The sequence below is a fragment of the Cherax quadricarinatus genome, chromosome 9, assembly GCF_038502225.1.
Source record: "Cherax quadricarinatus isolate ZL_2023a chromosome 9, ASM3850222v1, whole genome shotgun sequence".
NCBI lineage: Eukaryota > Metazoa > Arthropoda > Malacostraca > Decapoda > Parastacidae > Cherax > Cherax quadricarinatus.
Window position 1 is genome coordinate 63,776,141 of NC_091300.1, and position 13,980 is coordinate 63,790,120.

Sequence of the window (13,980 nt, forward strand, 5' to 3'; positions counted from 1 at the left end):
TTGGTCCCACATATGTTAACAATGTGTCACATGTATTCATTATAAGTAGGACACATGTGCAACAGATAAGTTACTACATGTGCAACAGTTAGGTGTCTTTATTCTGAAACGTTTCGCCCACACACTAGGCTTTTTCAGTCGAGTACAGAAGGCACTGCCTGTCCTGTCAAGAGTATCTGGGACCTCACCATTAACAGTATGTATATGTCTCCATTCCATTCCGTTACTTCGGCTTCTCAATGTTCCAGACTCTGGAGCAGAACTCTTCTCCAGGCTGAGGGACTGACCACCATCTTCGATGGTGATGCACTGTTTACATCGTCTTTACATGTCTACTGCTTCTGCTGCCTCTGTTTTCGACCGAAGAAACCTACTGTGTAAGTGAAAAGTTTCGGAATAAAGACACCTAACTGTTGCACATGTAGTAACTTATCTGTACCGTATACCACAAATATATTCACAGTATATTCACGTTTATCTAACACATCACCATGAACTTCTTACACTAACAAATCCAACTTGAGGTTGGTTGGTTCACTGGGTTTAAAGCCTTTCGGCTACACACCGGGTCTTTTCACCAGCAGTTAAACACATTTTAAACCCTACCATAGGAATCTATGTCAACTTTCAGCCTTTGTAATAAGTGACACACACAGCTCTCAGTGTACATTATCCTTCAAGGTATGTTCTGCCTGACCCAACAAAGGCTGAGATTAATACTCTTCTGTGATACGTATTCACATACTGCATATTACATAATACATTTGGTAAATAAAAAATTATTAAATAACTGCTCTAACAAACGACAGAAAAAGTGGCTTAATCCAACGTAACACCAAACCAAGTAGGGCTTGATCATCCAGGGTATTTTAAGATGGTTACCCTTCAATTTTTATTTTCTTTTACTCAAATTTCTTTCCAATTGAAGGGTAACCCTTGTAAAAATAAATGACTCATATATCCCTCCTGGCAAAATAGCAAGTAAGTAAATAAGTTTATTTAGGTACAGGTACACAAAAGTACAATTGTTATATATAGTGTAAATTACATAGGGTAACCCAGAAAAGTCAAAGTGACTTATTTCCACTGGGATCCTTGAGAGAAACTTAAGCATCTCCATATCGACACCATGCCTAACCCTTCTAGGGTAGGGTAGGTGCCTGAGCCCGAGCCTTTAGCTCATAAGACTGTCATTCCCATTAGCCCCCTTGGGGCGGGGATGGCAGACCAGAGAGGCCTAGTTTGTGGCTAGGCCTGGGGACAGTTGGTCCCAAAGATGAGGAGGTACTTGTGCCTCCTTCCATGGGAGACTTAGGTCTCAGACACTCCCTAAAGAGGGAGCCAAGGCCGGGCCACCACTTGGAAAAGGCCCGGGCCGGGAGAATACCGGCTAATATTTAATAATAATAATAAATAAAGCATCTCCATTAATTACAAGGTCTTCACCGTCGAGACTATACCTACTCAAATGTAATATAAAGTAGAACACTATTACCTTCTGCCACACAGGTAGGACGCTCTTTTCCCAGTATTTCAAGAAGACTTGTAATTACTGACAGGGCAACTACATAATGGTAGTTTAAGGTATTCTTTACTTAGAATTTCAGTAAATTAGGCCAATTTCGGTTACCTAAACCACTAATACCGTTTTTTTTTAAGAACGTCTGAACACACCTGTTTCGGATACATAGAACATACGATTGGATTTTAAGCTAAAACCAAAATATATCATGTGGTACTGTATGACTCAGTTCTCAAAACTTCCATCCCTCTTCTTTTATCCACTGTTGCAGCTTCTTGATTTCGTCTTTGGCTTCAAGTCCCAGCTGACCCTCTGGCTGCACCTCCGGCTCGTAACTCAAGATACGAGCACATTCCTTCAAGGCTGTCATCGCGTCCTGCCGAGGAAAAGAACACATGAAGGCATATAGCACAACTCAGGTGTATTTTTGTGACTTAGTTTGTGTCTATATAAAAAACTCTTTAGGACTGTAAACAGATATAAACATGTAAATACTTCATATAACTTCTTTAACTACTCAAACTTTGTGGCCCAGTCCCAGGGCCCATTATGTGTTTCTGTATAATGTATAAGTGCAGTCTTTGGCCCCATTATGTGCCTCTGTAATGTTTAATACAGTCCCTGGATCCATTATGTGCCTCTGTAATGTTTAATACAGTCCCTGGATCCATTATGTGCCTCTGTAATGTTTAATACAGTCCCTGGACCCATTATGTGCCTCTGTAATGTTTAATACAGTCCCTGGATCCATTATGTGCCTCTGTAATGTTTAATACAGTCCCTGGATCCATTATGTGCCTCTGTAATGTTTAATACAGTCCCTGGATCCATTATGTGCTTCTGTAATGTTTAATACAGTCCCAGGATCCATTATGTGCCTCTGTAAGGTTTTGACTACCACCCACAGGCTGGGTATGGGGTGTTTACAAAGTTACTGATGTTACTAAGTGTATTAATATATTTTGAAAGTGAGTCCGAACAGATAAGGTATAGCTTAAGTTATTATAAACAGTAAAATTTATAATCTGGTGGATAAGTTGGCTAATATCAATATAATCTGAAAAACTAATTAGTTTACGAACGTAATTGAATTAGTAAGCTAGGAAAATAGTTTATGCAATCAAATTTATCATACTGGGATAATGATTGTCACACTAATGGTATCGCAGTTAAGGAACTAAAGTATTGTACTCAAAGATTAAAAGTAATGGGTTGTCATATATAGGTCATCGTAGGAAAGAGCTAAATTGAGGTCAAAATAAACTCACAACTGTCAACACTTTGCCAAGGTGTGTACATAATGTCTAAACACATGCTTGGCTCTCCCTGCACTCGTGATGTTTGTGTCCCATTTAACCTGCTGAAGATGAGAATTATTGGGTGCCTAATGGGTCTATGGGTCTCGTTTTCTTTCTACCATTGCATTTACAAGCTAGGAGCAGTTATCCTACCACAAGTCATTTTAAAACTCAGTCCTACCTTAGGTATACTACAACCACCCCAGGGTGCGACCAGAAAAAGTCAGCAAACACTCAGGTACCTACTTTCTGCTAGGTGAACAGAGGCAAAAAGGTGAATTTTAACGAGTAATTCATGCACTCCCCGTTAATGCATGTTTCGAAAGTACACACTTAGATGTATTCGTAGACGTAAGTCCTTAAGTTAGCACATCATTATGAGAGTACAGCACTTGAGCAGGTCAGTGACCATCAGACAACATTCACATCTGAAGACTCGCACGGTGCCCAGCACCAAACTTTTTACCATTATCTTCCCCAAACGTCGCTCCATCTCACCACTGAATCACAGTCCGGATAATTATCATGCGACTAGCCAATGATAAACTTTCTAATCATTAGGAATGTCCTGCTAGACGAGTAAAAGTTGAATTCTCACCCACATGGTTAGCCGTAAAGCCTGTGACCAAAATAATCTTGTACAACACTCGTTATTTGGATCGAGGCCAATGTGTGTGTTCCTGGTTTTGTTCACCTGCTCATAATTAAAGACACATTACTGCTAGTTAAAGATCTTTTAATATATATATATATATATATATATATATATATATATATATATATATATATATATATATATATATATATATATATATATATATATATATATATATATATATATATATATATATATATATATATATATATATATATATATATATATATATATATATATATATATATATATATATATATATATATATATATATATATATATATATATATATACATGTGTGTGTGTGTGTGTATGTACTCACCTAATTGTACTCACCTAATTGTGGTTGCAGGGGTCGAGACTCAGCTCCTGGCCCCGCCTCTTCACTGATCGCTACTGGGTCCTCTCTCTCTCTCTCTTCTTCCTGAGCTTTGTCATACCTCTTCTTAAAACTATGTATGGTTCCTGCCTCCACTACTTCACTTGCTAGGCTATTCCACTTGCTGACAACTCTGTATGTGTGTGTGTGTGTGTGTCTGTGTATGTGTGTGTGTGTGTGTGTATGTGTGTGTGTGTGTGTGTGTGTGTGTGTGTGTGTGTGTGTGTATTCATGTATGTATATGATGTTCTTAATTTTCTCAGAGAGAAGGCCAACGAAGGGTTACTTCATCTCCCTATACCTACTGATGTCTTTCTTGATCTTATCCGCCTTTGTGTGGGCTCAAATTCCTTTTCCTTCCAAGGTAAATATTATTCTCAAACCTTCGGTGTCGCTATTGGCTCTCCTCTGTCTCCAGTTCTTGCTAATCTTTATATGGAATACTTCGAAACTGTTCTTCTTCCTGTTATTGATGTGCGTCCTTCACTCTGGCTCCCTTATGTAGATGACATCTTTGCTCTGGTCCCATGGCTGTACTCTCTACCAATAATTTCTTGATGCCCTTAACAATCTTGCTCCTTCCATCAAATTTAAACCTGAATGGGAATCTAATTCTTTGCTTCCTTTCCTCCCTGTACATGTCCACCGCTAGGATACAAGTTTTGTTTTTTCCGTGTACATTCACTGCTTTTCCTATCAAGCTTTCTTTGTGAAGAAAAGTGTTCTTATTACTCTCTTTCTCCGTGATCCTCAGTTCCATTTTTCGTAATTCATTCTCCCGTCATGGCTGGGAGATCCACTGTATCTCCACCACTCTACCTTGGTAGGAGATCCACTGTATCTCCACCACTCTTCCTTGGTAGGAGATCCACTGTATCTCCACCACTCTACCTTGGTAGGAGATCCACTGTATCTCCACCACTCTACCTTGGTAGGAGATCCACTGTATCTCCACCACTATACCTTGGTGGGAGACAGACTGGCTCTCCACCACTCTACCTTGGTAGGAGATCCACTGTATTTCCACCACTCTACCTTGGTAGGAGATCCACTGTATCTCCACCACTATACCTTGGTGGGAGACAGACTGGCTCTCCACCACTCTACCTTGGTAGGAGATCCACTGTATCTCCACCACTCTACCTTGGTAGGAGATCCACTGTATCTCCACCACTATACCTTGGTGGGAGACAGACTGGCTCTCCACCACTCTACCTTGGTAGGAGATCCACTGTATCTCCACCACTCTACCTTGGTAGGAGATCCACTGTATCTCCACCACTCTTCCTTGGTAGGAGATCCACTGTATCTCCACCTCTATACCTTGGTGGGAGACAGACTGGTTCTCAACCACTCTACCTTGGTGGAAGACAGACTGACTTCACCACTGTACCTTGGTGGCAGACAGACTGTATCTCCGCCACTCTACCTTGGTGGGAAACAGACTGTATCCCCGCCACTCTACCTTGGTGGCAGACAGACTGTATCTCCACCACTCTACCTTGGTGGGAGACAGTCTATGAGGTAAACAGCACTGTCACATTAATTCTGTCTCCCGTTGTCTGAATTCAAGATTCTCCAATGCGTAATAATTTATTCTTGAGTTTAGCATTTTAACAATTATATATGTTAACTATTGTTATTCATTTTGAACAACACAGAAGCAGGTAGTTACCGAGCATTCTGAGTAACAAGATTCATTTCCATAAACTTTGAATTTATATACGAAGGCATTTTGTAGGTTAGCAGTTTTGCATGTTTAAGGGCTAGATCCCTGAGGTGTTCGTACTAGACAGGTGTAGTAAGTGCTGGCGATATAACTGATGACAGGTGTTGTGGTGTACTCGACACCTGCCTTGATGCCTCTATTACGCAATCTGTCTCATCCGCTTCGACTCGCTGTGTTGAGTGCAAACATATATTGCACTCGTCAGGGAATAAAAAAAAAATTCCAGTTGGGCCACTGGCAGCAGGAAGCAGCCACTGGTGTGTGTTAACACACGCTATGTTTACTAACAGATGGGGATGTGGTAGGTGTTGGTTCTATTGCAGCTGACGGCTATATAACGTGTGTTTAATAAGCGTAATGATAAGAGTGGTGCTGGTGCTCTCAGGTCAGACGCACCCAGCACTCTGGCACTCCTCCAGCATCTAAATTCACTTTCTTTGTCCACTGCTATCATGACTGCCAATTTTCATCCAGCTCCTTAGGGTTCAACAGATGCGATGCATTTCTGCTTTTTCATGCAAAGGTTTGTATCTCCAGGGCATCGCCAAGATAACATAGAGGGATATCTACAGCTCTAAACGACGTCAATTTAAGGAAGATGGCACTGAACACATCAGTAAATCTGAAATTTGTTAGCCAGCAACATAAATTACATTCTTGCGGCGACATTCAGGGAATAACATAAATTACTCAGCTTATATCCCGTCGCGGACATCTTTACCTGAGAGAAGCAAGTCATGAACTCGTGGCATAAATAGATGGTCCGAATTAGGCGACGTCTTGTCGTGTCACCTGCCTGACAGAGGGTCCTCCAGAGAGGTGAAATAATCGTGTTCTGTTTCCGGCGGTACATTGAAGAATGTAGCGGCTGTGATGTTTTGACACATATATATGTGTGTTTACTCTCTTATCAGTATTCACAAATAAAAATTCAAGATCACTTAACATAATAATAATAATAATAATAATAATAATAATAATAATAATAATAATAATAATAATAATAATAATAATAATAATAATAATAATAATAATAATAATAATTATTATTATTATTATTATTATTATTATTATCTATATTTCTATAAGTACATGTACAAGGTATACAGACCATAGCTGACATCAATAACATACTACTATATAGAAAGTCGCTTGTTATGTAGAGCATTTCGGGCAAATTAGGTAAATTTTGTCCCAGGATGCGACCCACACCAGTCCACTAACACCCAGGTACCTAGTTTACTGATGGGGGAAGATGGACACTGTCTTATCGAAACACGTTCCAATGTTTCTACCCGTACCGGGTATCTAACCATATACCTCAATGTACTCACCAAATTGTAGTTGCAGGGGTTGAGACTCAGCTCCTGGCCCCGCCTCTTCACTGAACGCTACTAGGTCCTCTCTCTCCCTGCTCCATGAGCTTTATCATACCTCGTCTTAAAGCTATGTACGGGTTCTGCCTTCACTACATCGCTCGCCAGACTGTTCCACTTCCTGATAACTGACTGAAGAAATACTTCCTAACATCCCTGTGGCTCATCTGAGTCTTTAGCTTCCAATTGTGACCCCTTGTTTCTGTGTCCCATCTCTAGAACACCTTGTCTCTGTCCACCTTGTCTATTCCACACACTATTTTGTATGTCGCTATCATGTCTCCCCTATCCCTCCTGTCCTCCAGTGTCGCCAGGCTGATTTCCCTCAACCTTTCTTCATAGGACATTCCCCTTAGCTCTGGAACTAACCTTGTCGCAAACCTTTGCACTTTCTCTAATTTCTTAACGTGCTTGACCCGGTGCGGGTTCCAAACTGATGCTGCATACTCCAGTATGGGCCTGACGTACACGGTGTACAGTGTCTTGAAAGATTCCTTACTAAGGTATCGGAATGCTATTCTCAGGTTTACCAGGCGCCCATATGCTGCAGTAGTTATCTGGTTGATGTGTGCTTCCGGAGACATGCTAGGTGTTATACTCACCCCAAGATCTTTCTCCTTGAGCGAGGTTTGCAGTCGTTGACCACCTAGCCTATACTCTGTTTGCTGTCTTCTTTGCCCTTCTCAGATCTTCATGACTTTTCATTTGGCGGGGTTAAATTCAAAAAGCCAGTTGCTGGACCAGGTGTCCAGTCTGTCCAGGTCTCTTTGAAGTCCTGCCTGATCCTCATCTGACTTAATTCTCCTCATTAATTTCAAATCATCTGCAAACAGGGACACTTCTGAGTCCATCCATTCCATCATGTCATTCACATATACCAAAAATAGCACTGGTCCTATTGGCCTACACACTATGCTTCCTCAGTTAAATGCACATTGTTCCAGACTCAGCAGTAGAACTCTTCTCCAGGTTGAGGGACTGACCACCTCAAAGCTACGTTTTTGAGGGTGATGGACAGATTACACCGTCTTTACATCTCTACTGCTTCTGCTGCCTCCTCTGTATTCCACTGAAGAAGTCTGCTGTGTAGGTGAAACGTTTCGGAATATAGATACCTAAATATTGCACTTGTGTCTTCTGGAAAGACCGAACTTTACTGAAGCTTCATAAATAAAGATCCTCACTGAAGCTTCATAAATAATGATCCTTGCTGAAGCTTCATAAATGATGATCCTTGCTGAAGCTTCATAAATGATGATCCTTGCTGAAGCTTCATAAGTAATGATCCTTGCTGAAGCTTCATAAATGATGATCCTTGCTGAAGCTTCATAAATGATGATCCTTGCTGAAGCTTCATAAATGATGATCCTTGCTGAAGCTTCATAAATAATGATCCTTGCTGAAGCTTCATAAATGATGATCCTTGCTGAAGCTTCATAAATGATGATCCTTGCTGAAGCTTCATAAATAATGATCCTTGCTGAAGCTTCATAAATGATGATCCTTGCTGAAGCTTCATAAATGATGATCCTTGCTGAAGCTTCATAAATAATGATCCTTGCTGAAGCTTCATAAATGATGATCCTTGCTGAAGCTTCACAAATAATGATCATTGCTGAAGCTTCATAAATGATGATCCTTGCTGAAGCTTCACAAATAATGATCATTGCTGAAGCTTCATAAATAATGATCCTTGCTGAAGCTTCATAAATGATGATCCTTGCTGAAGCTTCTTAAATAATGATCCTTGCTGAAGCTTCATAAATGATGATCCTTGCTGAAGCTTCATAAATGATGATCCTTGCTGAAGCTTCATAAATGATGATCCTTGCTGAAGCTTCATAAATAATGATCCTTGCTGATGCTTCATAAATAATGATCCTTGCTGAAGCTTCATAAATAATGATCCTTGCTGAAGCTTCATAAATAATGATCCTTGCTGAAGCTTCATAAATAATGATCCTTGCTGAAGCTTCATAAATAATGATCCTTGCTGAAGCTTCATAAATGATGATCCTTGCTGAAGCTTCATAAATGATGATCCTTGCTGAAGCTTCATAAATAATGATACTTGCTGAAGCTTCATAAATGATGATCCTTGCTGAAGCTTCATAAATAATGATCCTTGCTGAAGCTTCATAAATAATGATCCTTGCTGAAGCTTCATAAATAATGATCCTTGCTGAAGCTTCATAAATAATGATCCTTGCTGAAGCTTCATAAATAATGATCCTTGCTGAAGCTTCATAAATAATGATCCTTGCTGAAGCTTCATAAATGATGATCCTTGCTGATGCTTCATAAATAATGATCCTTGCTGAAGCTTCATACATCATGATCCTTGCTGAAGCTTCATAAATAATGATCCTTGCTGAAGCTTCATAAATAATGATCCTTGCTGAAGCTTCATAAATAATGATCCTTGCTGAAGCTTCATAAATAATGATCCTTGCTGAAGCTTCATAAATGATGATCCTTGCTGAAGCTTCATAAATAATGATACTTGCTGAAGCTTCATAAATGATGATCCTTGCTGAAGCTTCATAAATAATGATCCTTGCTGAAGCTTCATAAATAATGATCCTTGCTGAAGCTTCATAAATAATGATCCTTGCTGAAGCTTCATAAATAATGATCCTTGCTGAAGCTTCATAAATAATGATCCTTGCTGAAGCTTCATAAATAATGATCCTTTGAAGCTTCATCCTTGCTGAACCTTCATAATAATGATCCTTGCTGAAGCTTCTCCTTGCTGAAGCTTCATAAATAATGATCCTTGCTGAAGGTTCATTAATAATGATCCTTGCTGAAGCTTCATAAATAATGATCCTTGCTGAAGCTTCATAAATAATGATACTTGCTGAAGCTTCATAAATGATGATCCTTGCTGAAGCTTCATAAATAATGATACTTGCTGAAGCTTCATAAATGATGATCCTTGCTGAAGCTTCATAAATGATGATCCTTGCTGAAGCTTCATAAATAATGATGCCGAAGCTTCATAAATAATGATCCTTGCTGAAGCTTCATAAATAATGATGCTGAAGCTTCATAAATAATGATCCTTGCTGAAGCTTCATAAATAATGATGCTGAAGCTTCATAAATAACGATCCTTGCTGAAGCTTCATAAATAATGATGCTGAAGCTTCATAAATAATGATCCTTGCTGAAGCTTCATAAATAATGATGCTGAAGCTTCATAAATAATGATCCTTGCTGAAGCTTCATAAATAATGATCCTTGCTGAAGCTTCATAAATAATGATCCTTGCTGAAGCTTCATAAATAATGATCCTTGCTGAAGCTTCATAAATAATGATCCTTGCTGAAGCTTCATAAATAATGATCCTTGCTGAAGCTTCATAAATAATGATGCTGAAGCTTCATAAATAATGATCCTTGCTGAAGCTTCATAAATAATGATCCTTGCTGAAGCTTCATAAATAATGATCCTTGCTGAAGCTTCATAAATAAGGTTCTTTGCTGAAGCTTCATAAATAATGATCCTTGCTGAAGCTTCATAAATAATGATCCTTGCTGAAGCTTCATAAATAATGATCCTTGCTGAAGCTTCATAAATGATGATCCTTGCTGAAGCTTCATAAATAATTATCCTTGCTGAAGCTTCATAAATAATGATCCTTGCTGAAGCTTCATAAATAATGATGCTGAAGCTTCATAAATAATGATCCTTGCTGAAGCTTCATAAATAATGATCCTTGCTGAAGCTTCATAAATAATGATCCTTGCTGAAGCTTCATAAATAATGATCCTTGCTGAAGCTTCATAAATAATGATCCTTGCTGAAGCTTCATAAATAATGATCCTTGCTGAAGCTTCATAAATAATGATCCTTGCTGAAGCTTCATAAATAATGATCCTTGCTGAAGCTTCATAAATAATGATCCTTGCTGAAGCTTCATAAATAATTATCATTGCTGAAGCTTCATAAATAATGATCCTTGCTGAAGCTTCATAAATAATGATCCTTGCTGAAGCTTCATAAATGATGATCCTTGCTGAAGCTTCATAAAAAATGATCCTTGCTGAAGCTTCATAAATAATGATCCTTGCTGAAGCTTCATAAATAATGATCCTTGCTGAAGCTTCATAAATAATGATCCTTGCTGAAGCTTCATAAATAATGATCCTTGCTGAAGCTTCATAAATAATGATCCTTGCTGAAGCTTCATAAATGATGATCCTTGCTGAACCTTCATAAATAATGATCCTTGCTGAAGCTTCATAAATAATGATCCTTGCTGAAGCTTCATAAATGATGATCCTTGCTGAACCTTCATAAATAATGATCCTTGCTGAAGCTTCATAAATAATGATCCTTGCTGAAGGTTCATTAATAATGCTCCTTGCTGAAGCTTCATAAATAATGATCCTTGCTGAAGCTTCATAAATAATGATCCTTGCTGAAGCTTCATAAATAATGCTCCTTGCTGAAGCTTCATAAATAATGATCCTTGCTGAAGCTTCATAAATGATGATCCTTGCTGAAGCTTCATAAATAATGATCCTTGCTGAAGCTTCATAAATGATGATCCTTGCTGAAGCTTCATAAATGATGATCCTTGCTGAAGCTTCATAAATAATGATCCTTGCTGAAGCTTCATAAATGATGATCCTTGCTGAAGCTTCATAAATGATGATCCTTGCTGAAGCTTCATAAATAATGATCCTTGCTGAAGCTTCATAAATAATGATCCTTGCTGAAGCTTCATAAATGATGATCCTTGCTGAAGCTTCATAAATGATGATCCTTGCTGAAGCTTCATAAATAATGATCCTTGCTGAAGCTTCATAAATGATGATCCTTGCTGAAGCTTCATAAATGATGATCCTTGCTGAAGCTTCATAAATAATGATCCTTGCTGAAGCTTCATAAATAATGATGCTGAAGCTTCATAAATGATGATCCTTGCTGAAGCTTCATAAATAATGATCCTTGCTGAAGCTTCATAAATAATGATGCTGAAGCTTCATAAATAATGATCCTTGCTGAAGCTTCATAAATAATGATGCTGAAGCTTCATAAATGATGATCCTTGCTGAAGCTTCATAAATAATGATGCTGAAGCTTCATAAATGATGATCCTTGCTGAAGCTTCATAAATAATGATCCTTGCTGAAGCTTCATAAATAATGATGCTGAAGCTTCATAAATAATGATCCTTGCTGAAGCTTCATAAATAATGATCCTTGCTGAAGCTTCATAAATAATGATGCTGAAGCTTCATAAATGATGATCCTTGCTGAAGCTTCATAAATAATGATGCTGAAGCTTCATAAATGATGATCCTTGCTGAAGCTTCATAAATAATGATCCTTGCTGAAGCTTCATAAATAATGATGCTGAAGCTTCATAAATAATGATCCTTGCTGAAGCTTCATAAATAATGATGCTGAAGCTTCATAAATGATGATCCTTGCTGAAGCTTCATAAATAATGATCCTTGCTGAAGCTTCATCTCCACTTTTGATACTTTTGATGTTGCAGTTGATCGTGTTGCTGTTGCTGCTGTTGCTGCTGTTGCTGCTTCTGTTGCTGCTGTTGCTGCTGTTGCTGCTTCTGTTGCTGCTGTTGCTGTTGCTGTTGCTGCTATTGCTGCTGTTGCTGCTGCTGCTGCTGTTGCTGTTGCTGCTGCTGTTGCTGTTGCTGTTGCTGTTGCTGTTGCTGTTGCTGCTTCTGTTGCTGCTGTTGCTGTTGCTGTTGCTGCTATTGCTGCTGTTGCTGCTGCTGCTGCTGTTGCTGTTGCTGCTGCTGTTGCTGTTGCTGTTGCTGCTGCTGCTGCTGTAGCTGTTGCTGCTGTTGCTACTGTTGCTGCTGCTGCTGCTGTAGCTGTTGCTGTTGCTGCTGTTGCTACTGTTGCTGCTGTTGCTGTTGCTGCTGCTGCTGCTGTAGTTGTTGTTGTTGCTGCTGTTGCTGCTGTTGCTGCTGTAGCTTTTGCTGTTGCTGCTGTTGCTACTGTTGCTGCTGTTGCTGTTGCTGCTGTTGCTACTGTTGCTACTGTTGCTGCTGCTGCTGCTGTAGCTGTTGCTGTTGCTGCTGTTGCTGCTGTTGCTGCTGTAGCTGTTGCTGTTGCTGCTGTTGCTTCTGTTGCTGCTGTTGCTGTTGCTGCTGCTGCTGCTGTAGCTGTTGCTGTTGCTGCTGTTGCTGCTGTTGCTGCTGTAGCTGTTGCTGTTGCTGCTGTTGCTGCTGTTGCTGCTGTTGCTGCTGTTGCTGTTGCTGCTTCTGTTGCTACTGTTGCTGCTGTTGCTGTTGCTGCTTCTGTTGCTGCTGTTGCTGTTGCTGTTGCTGCTGTTGCTGCTGTTGCTGCTGTTGCTGCTGTTGCTGTTGCTGCTGCTTCTGTTGCTGCTGTTGCTGTTGCTGTTGCTGCTATTGCTGCTGTTGCTGCTGCTGCTGCTGTTGCTGTTGCTGTTGCTGCTTTTGCTGCTGTTGCTGTTGCTGCTGTTGCTGCTGTTGCTGCTGTTGCTGCTGTTGTTGCTGTTGCTGCTGTTGCTGCTGTTGCTACTGTTGCTGCTGATGCTGCTGTTACTGCTGTTGCTGCTGTTGCTGCTGTTGCTGCTGTTGCTGTTGCTGCTGTTGCTGCTGTTGCTGCTGTTGCTACTGTTGCTGCTGTTGCTGTTGCTGCTGTTGCTGCTATTGCTGATGCTGTTGTTGCTGCTGCTGTTGTTGCTGCTGTTGCTGTTGCTGCTGCTGCTGCTGTAGCTGTTGCTGTTGTTGCTGCTGCTGTTGCTGCTGTTGCTGTTGCTGCTGTTTCTGTTGCTGTTATTTCTGCTGCTACTGTTGCTGCTGCTGTTGCTGCTGCTGATGTTGATGCTTTTGCTGCTGTTGCTGCTGTTGCTGCTGTTGCTGCCGTTGCTGCTGTTGCTGTTGCTGCTGTTGCTGCTGTTGCTGTTGCTGTTGTTGCTGCTGCTGCTGCTGTTGCTTCTGTTGCTGTTGCTGCTGTTGCTGCTGTTGCTGTTGCTGTTGCTGCTGCTGCTGTTGCTGCTGTTGCTGTTGCTGTT

General features: G+C 40.1%; 1 protein-coding gene across 1 annotated transcript in view; it reads right to left on the minus strand.

Annotated features, from left to right (window-relative positions):
- Window positions 1–1,342: 1,342 nt before the first annotated feature.
- The window catches only part of LOC128686054 (uncharacterized), an 81,431-nt gene continuing 68,793 nt past the window's right edge, over window positions 1,343–13,980 (minus strand). The window contains exon 5 of the mRNA XM_053772694.2: window positions 1,343–1,898. Within this exon, the coding sequence (XP_053628669.1) occupies window positions 1,755–1,898 (144 nt within the window). The 3' untranslated portion in view covers window positions 1,343–1,754. The remainder of the gene's footprint in view (window positions 1,899–13,980) is intronic.